The sequence below is a fragment of the Littorina saxatilis genome, linkage group LG14 (genome assembly GCF_037325665.1).
Source record: "Littorina saxatilis isolate snail1 linkage group LG14, US_GU_Lsax_2.0, whole genome shotgun sequence".
NCBI lineage: Eukaryota > Metazoa > Mollusca > Gastropoda > Littorinimorpha > Littorinidae > Littorina > Littorina saxatilis.
The window spans coordinates 6,801,202-6,813,449 of NC_090258.1; the positions used below are offsets into that span (position 1 = coordinate 6,801,202).

The following is a 12,248-nucleotide window of genomic DNA, read 5'->3' on the forward strand; positions in this document are numbered from 1 at the left end:
CTTCATCGTGCTGTCAGTGTCCAATGTACTCCTCTCGTCAATGAAGGAATCTTGTCATGACGTAATAAACTCTGCACGTGAATCTAGCAAAATTAGAATGTCAACAGAAATCGCGGCAATCAGTTCTCCAGTTCTTCAAATAAACAGCTGAGATTAAAGCGTCTTTAGCATCGCATCACAGCCTGTCGTGTCTCCTTAATCTTCAATTAACGCCCAGGAACAGGTGATGTCAGCGACTGTGGTGTGCGCAGTTCTTGCTATCTCAAGAATTTAGTGTCCACCTTTGATATAATTTGGTGTAAGCTTAATTCAGCTGGATTCTTTTTTCGGCAATCTATTCCGCTGAAATGGTATAACGATAAAAACAAACATGGCTAGAATCAAAACTTGTCAGCTAGATCGAATACTTGTTCCCAAGTGAATAATGTGTCTTTTGGTAAAGGTTTGTTAATTGTATTCAGTTTTTACACAAAAGTAAGCAAGTTACTTTCTGATACCTTCTTATCTATATTTTCTTACTTTATTTTGCTCTTAATGTTATTAACTGTTTCAGTGTATCTTGAAAAAAAGTCAACGTTTTCTTCTTATTCTAAAATTGTTCTCTCCTTTTCTCACACGTGTGTTCACACAAACTTGAATGGCAAACTCGTACACTCTGGCTGGTGGAGGGCCAACGTCAAATTACGTCTTCGTGAGGTGACCACACAAACAGAGAGCGACGAGGTTTGCTGTTGTATTTCTACGGCGTACAGGCAAACGCTAGTTTTTATACCCAGGCCTCTTTCCGGGGTCCCCCCTAGCAAATAGGGAGGGGATCCCTCTTTAGTCCCTCCACCTCCTTCTCCTATCCCCCCAACCCCCCCATCCCCTAACTCTCACCCCACCCCATGCATCCCCACCCCCACCTACGCACCTTTTCGCCGAATCCCCAAGCCAGTCGCCTCTACCTTTTACTTCATGCCTCCTTCGCTCGCCGCCCCCCCCCTCCTCCGTACCTCAAGGCCCTCCATGTCCCCCCCCCCCACACATTACCCCCCCCCCTACTCGTTCCGTCTTTTCCTTACACTCTGCACCCCCTGATTCTTGTGTCTTTCTGTCTTTTGCTTTTCTGTCAAGGTTGTGTGTGTGTGTGTGTGTGTGTGTGTGTTTGTGTTGTATGTTCGTAGCTCTACTTTGGTTTGTGGGCCCTTTTCTAGATACGAGAGAGAGAGAGAGAGAGAGAGAGAGAGAGAGAGAGAGAGAGAGAGAGAGAGAGAGAGAGAGAGAACGAACGAACGAACTTTATTTTACAAGGATAAAGGTTTAAGGCACATTGCCTTGTCTAACAACCTGTCCTTAAACAAATACTAAACATATAATATTCACTAAAGAAGCATACAAATGGAACGAATTGATAGATTACAAAAATGCTAAGAGCAACCAGAATATAAAATGGAAACGAAAATTAATGCGGAGAAAGAGAGAGAGAGAGAGAGAGAGAGAGAGAGAGAGAGAGAGAGAGAGAGAGAGAGAGAGAGAGAGAGAGAGAGAGAGAGAGAGAGAGAGAGAGAGAGAGTCAAACACGGTCAAGTTTTCTCTCTCGCTCTGTCTGTGTGTTTTTGTATGTTCGTTGCCCTACTTAGGTTTGAGGGCACTTTTGTGGTGTCGCCAGAAAACCAGAGATAGTTGGTGAGTGAGACTGAATGATGTATCTTTATTTCACAATTGATATAAGGCGTAAGACACAATGCCTTGTTTAAACAACCTGCTCTTAGTCTTAGAGAAATAAAACATGTTAGATATACACCGAGAAAATTTTGAAACAAGAAGAACAGAACAACAAGTAACATTACCACCTCCCATTTTAACCAAATATCATGATCGTTTAACCATTGGATTCCTGAGAAACAACTATTCCATTTGATACCAAACTCGATGGCATTCGTTCGAGTCTGATCACGCTCAGTAACTTAGCAATATGCAACATTCATTGATGTTTTTATTAGCACAATCATTAAATACTCCAGTAATTTGGGATCCTTATTCTCTTGAGTATCTTAGCAGGCATGTTTTGATTTGATGGATCGTTCTGAATTTCAGAAAAATAGTGAGGTTATACACACCTTCGAGTCAAATGAAAATGACAATGACAATTTTATTTTTTATTTACGAGGGTAATGGTATAAGCACAAAGTTGTTGCTTTTTTACGACCAGCCCTCTCCTTAAAGAGGGATTACACTAATAATACACGATAAATAAACAAAATAACTCATATTTTACCAATTCAGTGCCCCATATGGCTTTTTGACCAATCAGGACGGACTCTATATAGGTGACCCTCTAAATGTTATGTTCAGGCAGGGACCCTTTTTGTTTATCAAGCAAAAAATTAACAAGACAAAGTAAACATTTAAATCAACAATATCAGCGTGATTTATTCTAAAGAATGACAATTCAAATGCTGTCAGATAATACTATCTTTATCTAAAAAATACCTAAAAGCGAGTTTTGTCGGTGGGTGCTTTACGGAACAGCAAGGCACCGCCCATCCTCTGAGTGTGCAATGGCGACCCGTATCCTTAGCGGATTATGACTTTATTCAGTTATTCTGCAGAAAAACAGAAATGCTGGAGAAAAACTGTTTGTTTCTGCAGCATTTCTGCATAATGTCATCTTTCGCGAGAGCAACGTTTTTTTTCTGCAGTAAAACAGTTTTACTGCAGTAAAATTGAAATCAAGAATGCTGCAGTAAAACGGTGATGTTGTTTTACTGGAGAAAAACTGTTTACACTTTTTCTTCAGCATTTTGGCATTATTCAGTTATTCTGCAGAAAAACAGAAATGCTGGAGAAAAACTGTCTTTTCTGCAGCATTTCTGCATAATGTCATCTTTCGCCGAAGCAACGGGTTTTTCTGGAGCAAAACATTTTACTGCAGTAAAATTGAAATCAAGAATGCTGCAGTAAAACGGTGCTGTTGTTTTACTGCAGAAAACCTGTTTACACTTTTTCTGCAGCATGTTGTACTGGCTCATTATAATGTTGGAGCACGCGAGCCCCCCTCTGTCGAGAGATGGACTCATCCAGAATTACCAATAGTTGTGCATGACACGAATGTATTTTGAAGTTGAATATAATGCCCTTATGCTACACGCCTTCTGATTGGTACACTGCGGAACAAACTATTATACTATCCCAGGGGGCGACGAATACAAACGCTACTTTACAAGGTCGTTCGTTTTTCTCCAGAAAAACTGTCACAGACTATTCTGAAGAAAAAGTTAATCGCAATAATGCTGCAGAAAACCAAGTAAACATTATGCTTCAGAAAAACTGTTTTATGCACGAAAATGGTCCCGAAGGCCCGAAGGAAAATATATACCAAAGTTATCCACAAATCAACAGCCTAGGGTATTCCTGTACTAAGTTCGATTTAAAAAAAAAAAATTTCTTAACGGACACTATTGCTAGAGAAATACGCTGTGTTGGAAGAGAAATGGACAGAAGCTCGGGTTAAAGAGAAATACGCTGCGTTGGAAGAGGAATGGACAGAAGCTCGGGTTAAAGAGAAATACGCTGCGCTGGAAGAGGAATGGACAGAAGCTCGGGTTAAAGAGAAATACGCTGCGTTGGAAGAGAAATGGACAGAAGCTCGGGTTAAAGAGAAATACGCTGCGCTGGAAGAGAAATACGCTGCGCTGGAAGAGGAATGGACAGAAGCTCGGGTTAAAGAGAAATACGCTGCGTTGGAAGAGGAATGGACAGAAGCTCGGGTTAAAGAGAAATACGCTGCGCTGGAAGAGGAATGGACAGAAGCTCGGGTTAAAGAGAAATACGCTGCGTTGGAAGAGGAATGGACAGAAGCTCGGGTTAAAGAGAAATACGCTGCGCTGGAAGAGGAATGGACAGAAGCTCGGGTTAAAGAGAAATACGCTGCGCTGGAAGAGGAATGGACAGAAGCTCGGGTTAAAGAGAAATACGCTGCGTTGGAAGAGAAATGGACAGAAGCTCGGGTTAAAGAGAAATACGCTGCGCTGGAAGAGGAATGGACAGAAGCTCGGGTTAAAGAGAAATACGCTGCGTTGGAAGAGAAATACGCTGCGCTGGAAGAGAAATGGACAGAAGCTCGGGTTAAAGAGAAATACGCTGCGTTGGAAGAGAAATGGACAGAAGCTCGGGTTAAAGAGAAATACGCTGCGCTGGAAGAGAAATGGACAGAAGCTCGGGTTAAAGAGAAATACGCTGCGTTGGAAGAGGAATGGACAGAAGCTCGGGTTAAAGAGAAATACGCTGCGTTGGAAGAGGAATGGACAGAAGCTCGGGTTAAAGAGAAATACGCTGCGCTGGAAGAGGAATGGACAGAAGCTCGGGTTAAAGAGAAATACGCTGCGTTGGAAGAGAAATGGACAGAAGCTCGGGTTAAAGAGAAATACGCTGCGCTGGAAGAGAAATGGACAGAAGCTCGGGTTAAAGAGAAATACGCTGCGTTGGAAGAGAAATGGACAGAAGCTCGGGTTAAAGAGAAATACGCTGCGCTGGAAGAGAAATGGACAGAAGCTCGGGTTAAAGAGAAATACGCTGCGTTGGAAGAGGAATGGACAGAAGCTCGGGTTAAAGAGAAATACGCTGCGTTGGAAGAGGAATGGACAGAAGCTCGGGTTAAAGAGAAATACGCTGCGCTGGAAGAGGAATGGACAGAAGCTCGGGTTAAAGAGAAATACGCTGCGTTGGAAGAGAAATGGACAGAAGCTCGGGTTAAAGAGAAATACGCTGCGCTGGAAGAGGAATGGACAGAAGCTCGGGTTAAAGAGAAATACGCTGTGTTGGAAGAGGAATGGACAGAAGCTCGGGTTAAAGAGAAATACGCTGCGCTGGAAGAGGAATGGACAGAAGCTCGGGTTAAAGAGAAATACGCTGCGTTGGAAGAGAAATGGACAGAAGCTCGGGTTAAAGAGAAATACGCTGTGTTGGAAGAGGAATGGACAGAAGCTCGGGTTAAAGAGAAATACGCTGTGTTGGAAGAGGAATGGACAGAAGCTCGGGTTAAAGAGAAATACGCTGCGTTGGAAGAGAAATGGACAGAAGCTCGGGTTAAAGAGAAATACGCTGTGTTGGAAGAGAAATGGACAGAAGCTCGGGTTAAAGAGAAATACGCTGCGCTGGAAGAGGAATGGACAGAAGCTCGGGTTAAAGAGAAATACGCTGCGTTGGAAGAGAAATGGACAGAAGCTCGGGTTAAAGAGAAATACGCTGCGTTGGAAGAGAAATGGACAGAAGCTCGGGTTAAAGAGAAATACGCTGCGCTGGAAGAGAAATGGACAGAAGCTCGGGTTAAAGAGAAATACGCTGCGCTGGAAGAGGAATGGACAGAAGCTCGGGTTAAAGAGAAATACGCTGCGTTGGAAGAGGAATGGACAGAAGCTCGGGTTAAAGAGAAATACGCTGCGCTGGAAGAGAAATGGACAGAAGCTCGGGTTAAAGAGAAATACGCTGCGCTGGAAGAGAAATGGACAGAAGCTCGGGTTAAAGAGAAATACGCTGCGTTGGAAGAGAAATGGACAGAAGCTCGGGTTAAAGAGAAATACGCTGCGCTGGAAGAGAAATGGACAGAAGCTCGGGTTAAAGAGAAATACGCTGCGCTGGAAGAGAAATGGACAGAAGCTCGGGTTAAAGAGAAATACGCTGCGTTGGAAGAGAAATGGACAGAAGCTCGGGTTAAAGAGAAATACGCTGCGCTGGAAGAGAAATGGACAGAAGCTCGGGTTAAAGAGAAATACGCTGCGCTGGAAGAGAAATGGACAGAAGCTCGGGTTAAAGAGAAATACGCTGCGCTGGAAGAGAAATGGACAGAAGCTCGGGTTAAAGAGAAATACGCTGCGTTGGAAAAGAAATGGACAGAAGCTCGGGTTAAAGAGAAATACGCTGCGTTGGAAGAGGAATGGACAGAAGCTCGGGTTAAAGAGAAATACGCTGCGTTGGAAGAGAAATGGACAGAAGCTCGGGTTAAAGAGAAATACGCTGCGCTGGAAGAGAAATGGACAGAAGCTCGGGTTAAAGAGAAATACGCTGCGTTGGAAGAGAAATACGCTGCGCTGGAAGAGAAATGGACAGAAGCTCGGGTTAAAGAGAAATACGCTGCGTTGGAAGAGAAATGGACAGAAGCTCGGGTTAAAGAGAAATACGCTGCGCTGGAAGAGAAATGGACAGAAGCTCGGGTTAAAGAGAAATACGCTGCGTTGGAAGAGAAATACGCTGCGCTGGAAGAGAAATGGACAGAAGCTCGGGTTAAAGAGAAATACGCTGCGTTGGAAGAGAAATGGACAGAAGCTCGGGTTAAAGAGAAATACGCTGCGTTGGAAGAGAAATGGACAGAAGCTCGGGTTAAAGAGAAATACGCTGCGCTGGAAGAGAAATGGACAGAAGCTCGGGTTAAAGAGAAATACGCTGCGTTGGAAGAGGAATGGACAGAAGCTCGGGTTAAAGAGAAATACGCTGCGTTGGAAGAGGAATGGACAGAAGCTCGGGTTAAAGAGAAATACGCTGCGCTGGAAGAGGAATGGACAGAAGCTCGGGTTAAAGAGAAATACGCTGCGTTGGAAGAGAAATGGACAGAAGCTCGGGTTAAAGAGAAATACGCTGTGTTGGAAGAGGAATGGACAGAAGCTCGGGTTAAAGAGAAATACGCTGTGTTGGAAGAGGAATGGACAGAAGCTCGGGTTAAAGAGAAATACGCTGCGTTGGAAGAGGAATGGACAGAAGCTCGGGTTAAAGAGAAATACGCTGTGTTGGAAGAGAAATGGACAGAAGCTCGGGTTAAAGAGAAATACGCTGCGTTGGAAGAGAAATGGACAGAAGCTCGGGTTAAAGAGAAATACGCTGCGTTGGAAGAGAAATGGACAGAAGCTCGGGATAAAGAGAAATACGCTGCGCTGGAAGAGAAATGGACAGAAGCTCGGGTTAAAGAGAAATACGCTGCGTTGGAAGAGGAATGGACAGAAGCTCGGGTTAAAGAGAAATACGCTGCGTTGGAAGAGGAATGGACAGAAGCTCGGGTTAAAGAGAAATACGCTGCGCTGGAAGAGGAATGGACAGAAGCTCGGGTTAAAGAGAAATACGCTGCGTTGGAAGAGAAATGGACAGAAGCTCGGGTTAAAGAGAAATACGCTGTGTTGGAAGAGGAATGGACAGAAGCTCGGGTTAAAGAGAAATACGCTGTGTTGGAAGAGGAATGGACAGAAGCTCGGGTTAAAGAGAAATACGCTGCGTTGGAAGAGGAATGGACAGAAGCTCGGGTTAAAGAGAAATACGCTGTGTTGGAAGAGAAATGGACAGAAGCTCGGGTTAAAGAGAAATACGCTGCGCTGGAAGAGAAATGGACAGAAGCTCGGGTTAAAGAGAAATACGATGCGTTGGAAGAGAAATGGACAGAAGCTCGGGTTAAAGAGAAATACGCTGCGTTGGAAGAGGAATGGACAGAAGCTCGGGTTAAAGAGAAATACGCTGCGCTGGAAGAGGAATGGACAGAAGCTCGGGTTAAAGAGAAATACGCTGCGTTGGAAGAGGAATGGACAGAAGCTCGGGTTAAAGAGAAATACGCTGCGCTGGAAGAGGAATGGACAGAAGCTCGGGTTAAAGAGAAATACGCTGCGCTGGAAGAGAAATGGACAGAAGCTCGGGTTAAAGAGAAATACGCTGCGCTGGAAGAGAAATGGACAGAAGCTCGGGTTAAAGAGAAATACGCTGTGTTGGAAGAGGAATGGACAGAAGCTCGGGTTAAAGAGAAATACGCTGCGCTGGAAGAGAAATGGACAGAAGCTCGGGTTAAAGAGAAATACGCTGCGTTGGAAGAGAAATGGACAGAAGCTCGGGTTAAAGAGAAATACGCTGCGTTGGAAGAGAAATGGACAGAAGCTCGGGTTAAAGAGAAATACGCTGCGCTGGAAGAGGAATGGACAGAAGCTCGGGTTAAAGAGAAATACGCTGCGTTGGAAGAGAAATGGACAGAAGCTCGGGTTAAAGAGAAATACGCTGTGTTGGAAGAGGAATGGACAGAAGCTCGGGTTAAAGAGAAATACGCTGCGTTGGAAGAGAAATGGACAGAAGCTCGGGTTAAAGAGAAATACGCTGCGCTGGAAGAGAAATGGACAGAAGCTCGGGTTAAAGAGAAATACGCTGCGCTGGAAGAGAAATGGACAGAAGCTCGGGTTAAAGAGAAATACGCTGCGTTGGAAGAGAAATGGACAGAAGCTCGGGTTAAAGAGAAATACGCTGCGCTGGAAGAGGAATGGACAGAAGCTCGGGTTAAAGAGAAATACGCTGCGTTGGAAGAGAAATGGACAGAAGCTCGGGTTAAAGAGAAATACGCTGCGCTGGAAGAGAAATGGACAGAAGCTCGGGTTAAAGAGAAATACGCTGCGTTGGAAGAGAAATGGACAGAAGCTCGGGTTAAAGAGAAATACGCTGCGTTGGAAGAGAAATGGACAGAAGCTCGGGTTAAAGAGAAATACGCTGCGCTGGAAGAGAAATGGACAGAAGCTCGGGTTAAAGAGAAATACGCTGCGCTGGAAGAGAAATGGACAGAAGCTCGGGTTAAAGAGAAATACGCTGCGCTGGAAGAGGAATGGACAGAAGCTCGGGTTAAAGAGAAATACGCTGCGCTGGAAGAGGAATGGACAGAAGCTCGGGTTAAAGAGAAATACGCTGCGTTGGAAGAGAAATGGACAGAAGCTCGGGTTAAAGAGAAATACGCTGCGTTGGAAGAGAAATGGACAGAAGCTCGGGTTAAAGAGAAATACGCTGCGCTGGAAGAGAAATGGACAGAAGCTCGGGTTAAAGAGAAATACGCTGCGCTGGAAGAGAAATGGACAGAAGCTCGGGTTAAAGAGAAATACGCTGCGCTGGAAGAGAAATGGACAGAAGCTCGGGTTAAAGAGAAATACGCTGCGCTGGAAGAGAAATGGACAGAAGCTCGGGTTAAAGAGAAATACGCTGCGTTGGAAGAGAAATACGCTGTGTTGGAAGAGGAATGGACAGAAGCTCGGGTTAAAGAGAAATACGCTGCGTTGGAAGAGGAATGGACAGAAGCTCGGGTTAAAGAGAAATACGCTGCGCTGGAAGAGAAATGGACAGAAGCTCGGGTTAAAGAGAAATACGCTGCGCTGGAAGAGAAATGGACAGAAGCTCGGGTTAAAGAGAAATACGCTGCGCTGGAAGAGGAATGGACAGAAGCTCGGGTTAAAGAGAAATACGCTGCGTTGGAAGAGAAATGGACAGAAGCTCGGGTTAAAGAGAAATACGCTGCGCTGGAAGAGAAATGGACAGAAGCTCGGGTTAAAGAGAAATACGCTGCGTTGGAAGAGAAATACGCTGCGCTGGAAGAGAAATGGACAGAAGCTCGGGTTAAAGAGAAATACGCTGCGTTGGAAGAGAAATGGACAGAAGCTCGGGTTAAAGAGAAATACGCTGCGCTGGAAGAGAAATGGACAGAAGCTCGGGTTAAAGAGAAATACGCTGCGTTGGAAGAGAAATACGCTGCGCTGGAAGAGAAATGGACAGAAGCTCGGGTTAAAGAGAAATACGCTGCGTTGGAAGAGAAATGGACAGAAGCTCGGGTTAAAGAGAAATACGCTGCGTTGGAAGAGAAATGGACAGAAGCTCGGGTTAAAGAGAAATACGCTGCGCTGGAAGAGAAATGGACAGAAGCTCGGGTTAAAGAGAAATACGCTGCGTTGGAAGAGAAATGGACAGAAGCTCGGGTTAAAGAGAAATACGCTGCGTTGGAAGAGGAATGGACAGAAGCTCGGGTTAAAGAGAAATACGCTGCGCTGGAAGAGGAATGGACAGAAGCTCGGGTTAAAGAGAAATACGCTGCGTTGGAAGAGAAATGGACAGAAGCTCGGGTTAAAGAGAAATACGCTGCGCTGGAAGAGGAATGGACAGAAGCTCGGGTTAAAGAGAAATACGCTGCGTTGGAAGAGAAATGGACAGAAGCTCGGGTTAAAGAGAAATACGCTGTGTTGGAAGAGGAATGGACAGAAGCTCGGGTTAAAGAGAAATACGCTGTGTTGGAAGAGGAATGGACAGAAGCTCGGGTTAAAGAGAAATACGCTGCGTTGGAAGAGAACTGGACAGAAGCTCGGGTTAAAGAGAAATACGCTGCGTTGGAAGAGAAATGGACAGAAGCTCGGGTTAAAGAGAAATACGCTGCGCTGGAAGAGGAATGGACAGAAGCTCGGGTTAAAGAGAAATACGCTGCGTTGGAAGAGAAATGGACAGAAGCTCGGGTTAAAGAGAAATACGCTGCGTTGGAAGAGAAATGGACAGAAGCTCGGGTTAAAGAGAAATACGCTGCGCTGGAAGAGAAATGGACAGAAGCTCGGGTTAAAGAGAAATACGCTGCGCTGGAAGAGGAATGGACAGAAGCTCGGGTTAAAGAGAAATACGCTGCGTTGGAAGAGGAATGGACAGAAGCTCGGGTTAAAGAGAAATACGCTGCGCTGGAAGAGAAATGGACAGAAGCTCGGGTTAAAGAGAAATACGCTGCGCTGGAAGAGAAATGGACAGAAGCTCGGGTTAAAGAGAAATACGCTGTGTTGGAAGAGGAATGGACAGAAGCTCGGGTTAAAGAGAAATACGCTGCGCTGGAAGAGAAATGGACAGAAGCTCGGGTTAAAGAGAAATACGCTGCGCTGGAAGAGGAATGGACAGAAGCTCGGGTTAAAGAGAAATACGCTGCGTTGGAAGAGAAATGGACAGAAGCTCGGGTTAAAGAGAAATACGCTGCGCTGGAAGAGGAATGGACAGAAGCTCGGGTTAAAGAGAAATACGCTGCGTTGGAAGAGAAATGGACAGAAGCTCGGGTTAAAGAGAAATACGCTGCGCTGGAAGAGAAATGGACAGAAGCTCGGGTTAAAGAGAAATACGCTGCGTTGGAAGAGGAATGGACAGAAGCTCGGGTTAAAGAGAAATACGCTGTGTTGGAAGAGAAATGGACAGAAGCTCGGGTTAAAGAGAAATACGCTGCGCTGGAAGAGGAATGGACAGAAGCTCGGGTTAAAGAGAAATACGCTGCGTTGGAAGAGGAATGGATAGAAGCTCGGGTTAAAGAGAAATACGCTGCGCTGGAAGAGAAATGGACAGAAGCTCGGGTTAAAGAGAAATACGCTGCGCTGGAAGAGAAATGGACAGAAGCTCGGGTTAAAGAGAAATACGCTGCGCTGGAAGAGAAATGGACAGAAGCTCGGGTTAAAGAGAAATACGCTGCGTTGGAAGAGAAATGGACAGAAGCTCGGGTTAAAGAGAAATACGCTGCGCTGGAAGAGAAATGGACAGAAGCTCGGGTTAAAGAGAAATACGCTGCGCTGGAAGAGAAATGGACAGAAGCTCGGGTTAAAGAGAAATACGCTGCGTTGCCAGAGAACAATGTTGTGTTGGAAGAGAAATGGACAGAAGCTTGGTTGCTAGAGAAATACACGGCGTTGCTAGAGAAATACGCACAATACACACCGCCACGCGAACAGAGGCAAAGCACGGGATAATAAAGAACAAGGACAGAAGCAGGACTATATTCTCCATCTGGGAAACGTGTAGCGTGCATGGTGGGAAGGTTAGTGGGGAAATGTCACAATAAACTAGGTCAATAGTTAACCTCGACTGGCTACCGTTTCAGTATGTCAACCGGAGGGAACTGCACGACTGGTTTTTTGTTTTTTCATGTTGGTTTTTACTGCTCTGTTCATTCTACACTCAGTTGCTCTTTTCTCTTTCTTCCCTCGTACTTTTTCACTCTCAGTCACATTCTCAGGCGTCCGCATTGCTCTATCAGTGCCTTCGCCCTCTATCGTTTTGTTCTGTTTAAAGAATATCTTTTGAGGTGTCTGTCTGTCTATCTGTCTGTCTGTCTGTCTGTCTTTCTCTCTCTCCCTTTCCCTCCTCTCTCTCTCTCTCTCTCTCTCTCTCTCTTTCTCTGTCTGTCTGTCTTTCTGTCTGTCTATCCGTCTGTCTTTCTCTCTCTCCCTTTCCCTCCCCTCTCTCTCTCTTTCTCTCTTTCTCTCCTCTCTCGCTTCTCTCTCCTTTCCTCTCTCTCTCTCTCTCTCTCTCTCTCTCTCTCTCTCGTTCTCTCTCTCCCTCCCCCCTCTCTTTCTCTCTCTCTCTCTCTTTCTCTCTTTCTCTCTCTCTTTCTCTCTCTCTCTTTATCTCTCTCTCGTTCTCTCTCTCTCTCTTTCTTTCTCTCTCTCTCTCTCTCTCTCTCTCTCTCTCTCTCTCTCTCT

At 45.3% G+C, this 12,248-nt stretch overlaps 2 protein-coding genes across 3 annotated transcripts in view; one reads left to right on the top strand and one right to left on the bottom strand.

Annotated features, from left to right (window-relative positions):
• The window catches only part of LOC138947010 (uncharacterized), a 44,154-nt gene extending 43,403 nt beyond the window's left edge, over nt 1-751 (bottom strand). The window contains exons 1-2 of one of the 2 annotated variants that reach the window (XM_070318436.1): nt 616-751; nt 1-342 (exon numbers count right to left, since the gene is read on the bottom strand). The exon at nt 1-342 is cut by the window's left edge and continues 75 nt beyond it. In XM_070318436.1, the coding sequence (XP_070174537.1) occupies nt 1-6 (6 nt within the window). In that variant the 5' untranslated portion in view covers nt 7-342; nt 616-751. The remainder of the gene's footprint in view (nt 343-615) is intronic. The other variant, XM_070318437.1, reaches the window with a different exon arrangement.
• Nucleotides 752-2,543: 1,792 nt separating this feature from the next.
• On the top strand, nt 2,544-11,516 carry LOC138946812 (uncharacterized). The gene is made up of 2 exons (XM_070318214.1): nt 2,544-2,553; nt 3,451-11,516. Exons 1-2 carry the CDS (start codon nt 2,544-2,546, stop codon nt 11,514-11,516), a joined length of 8,076 nt encoding a protein of 2,691 aa, XP_070174315.1.
• The last annotated feature ends 732 nt before the right edge of the window (nt 11,517-12,248 follow it).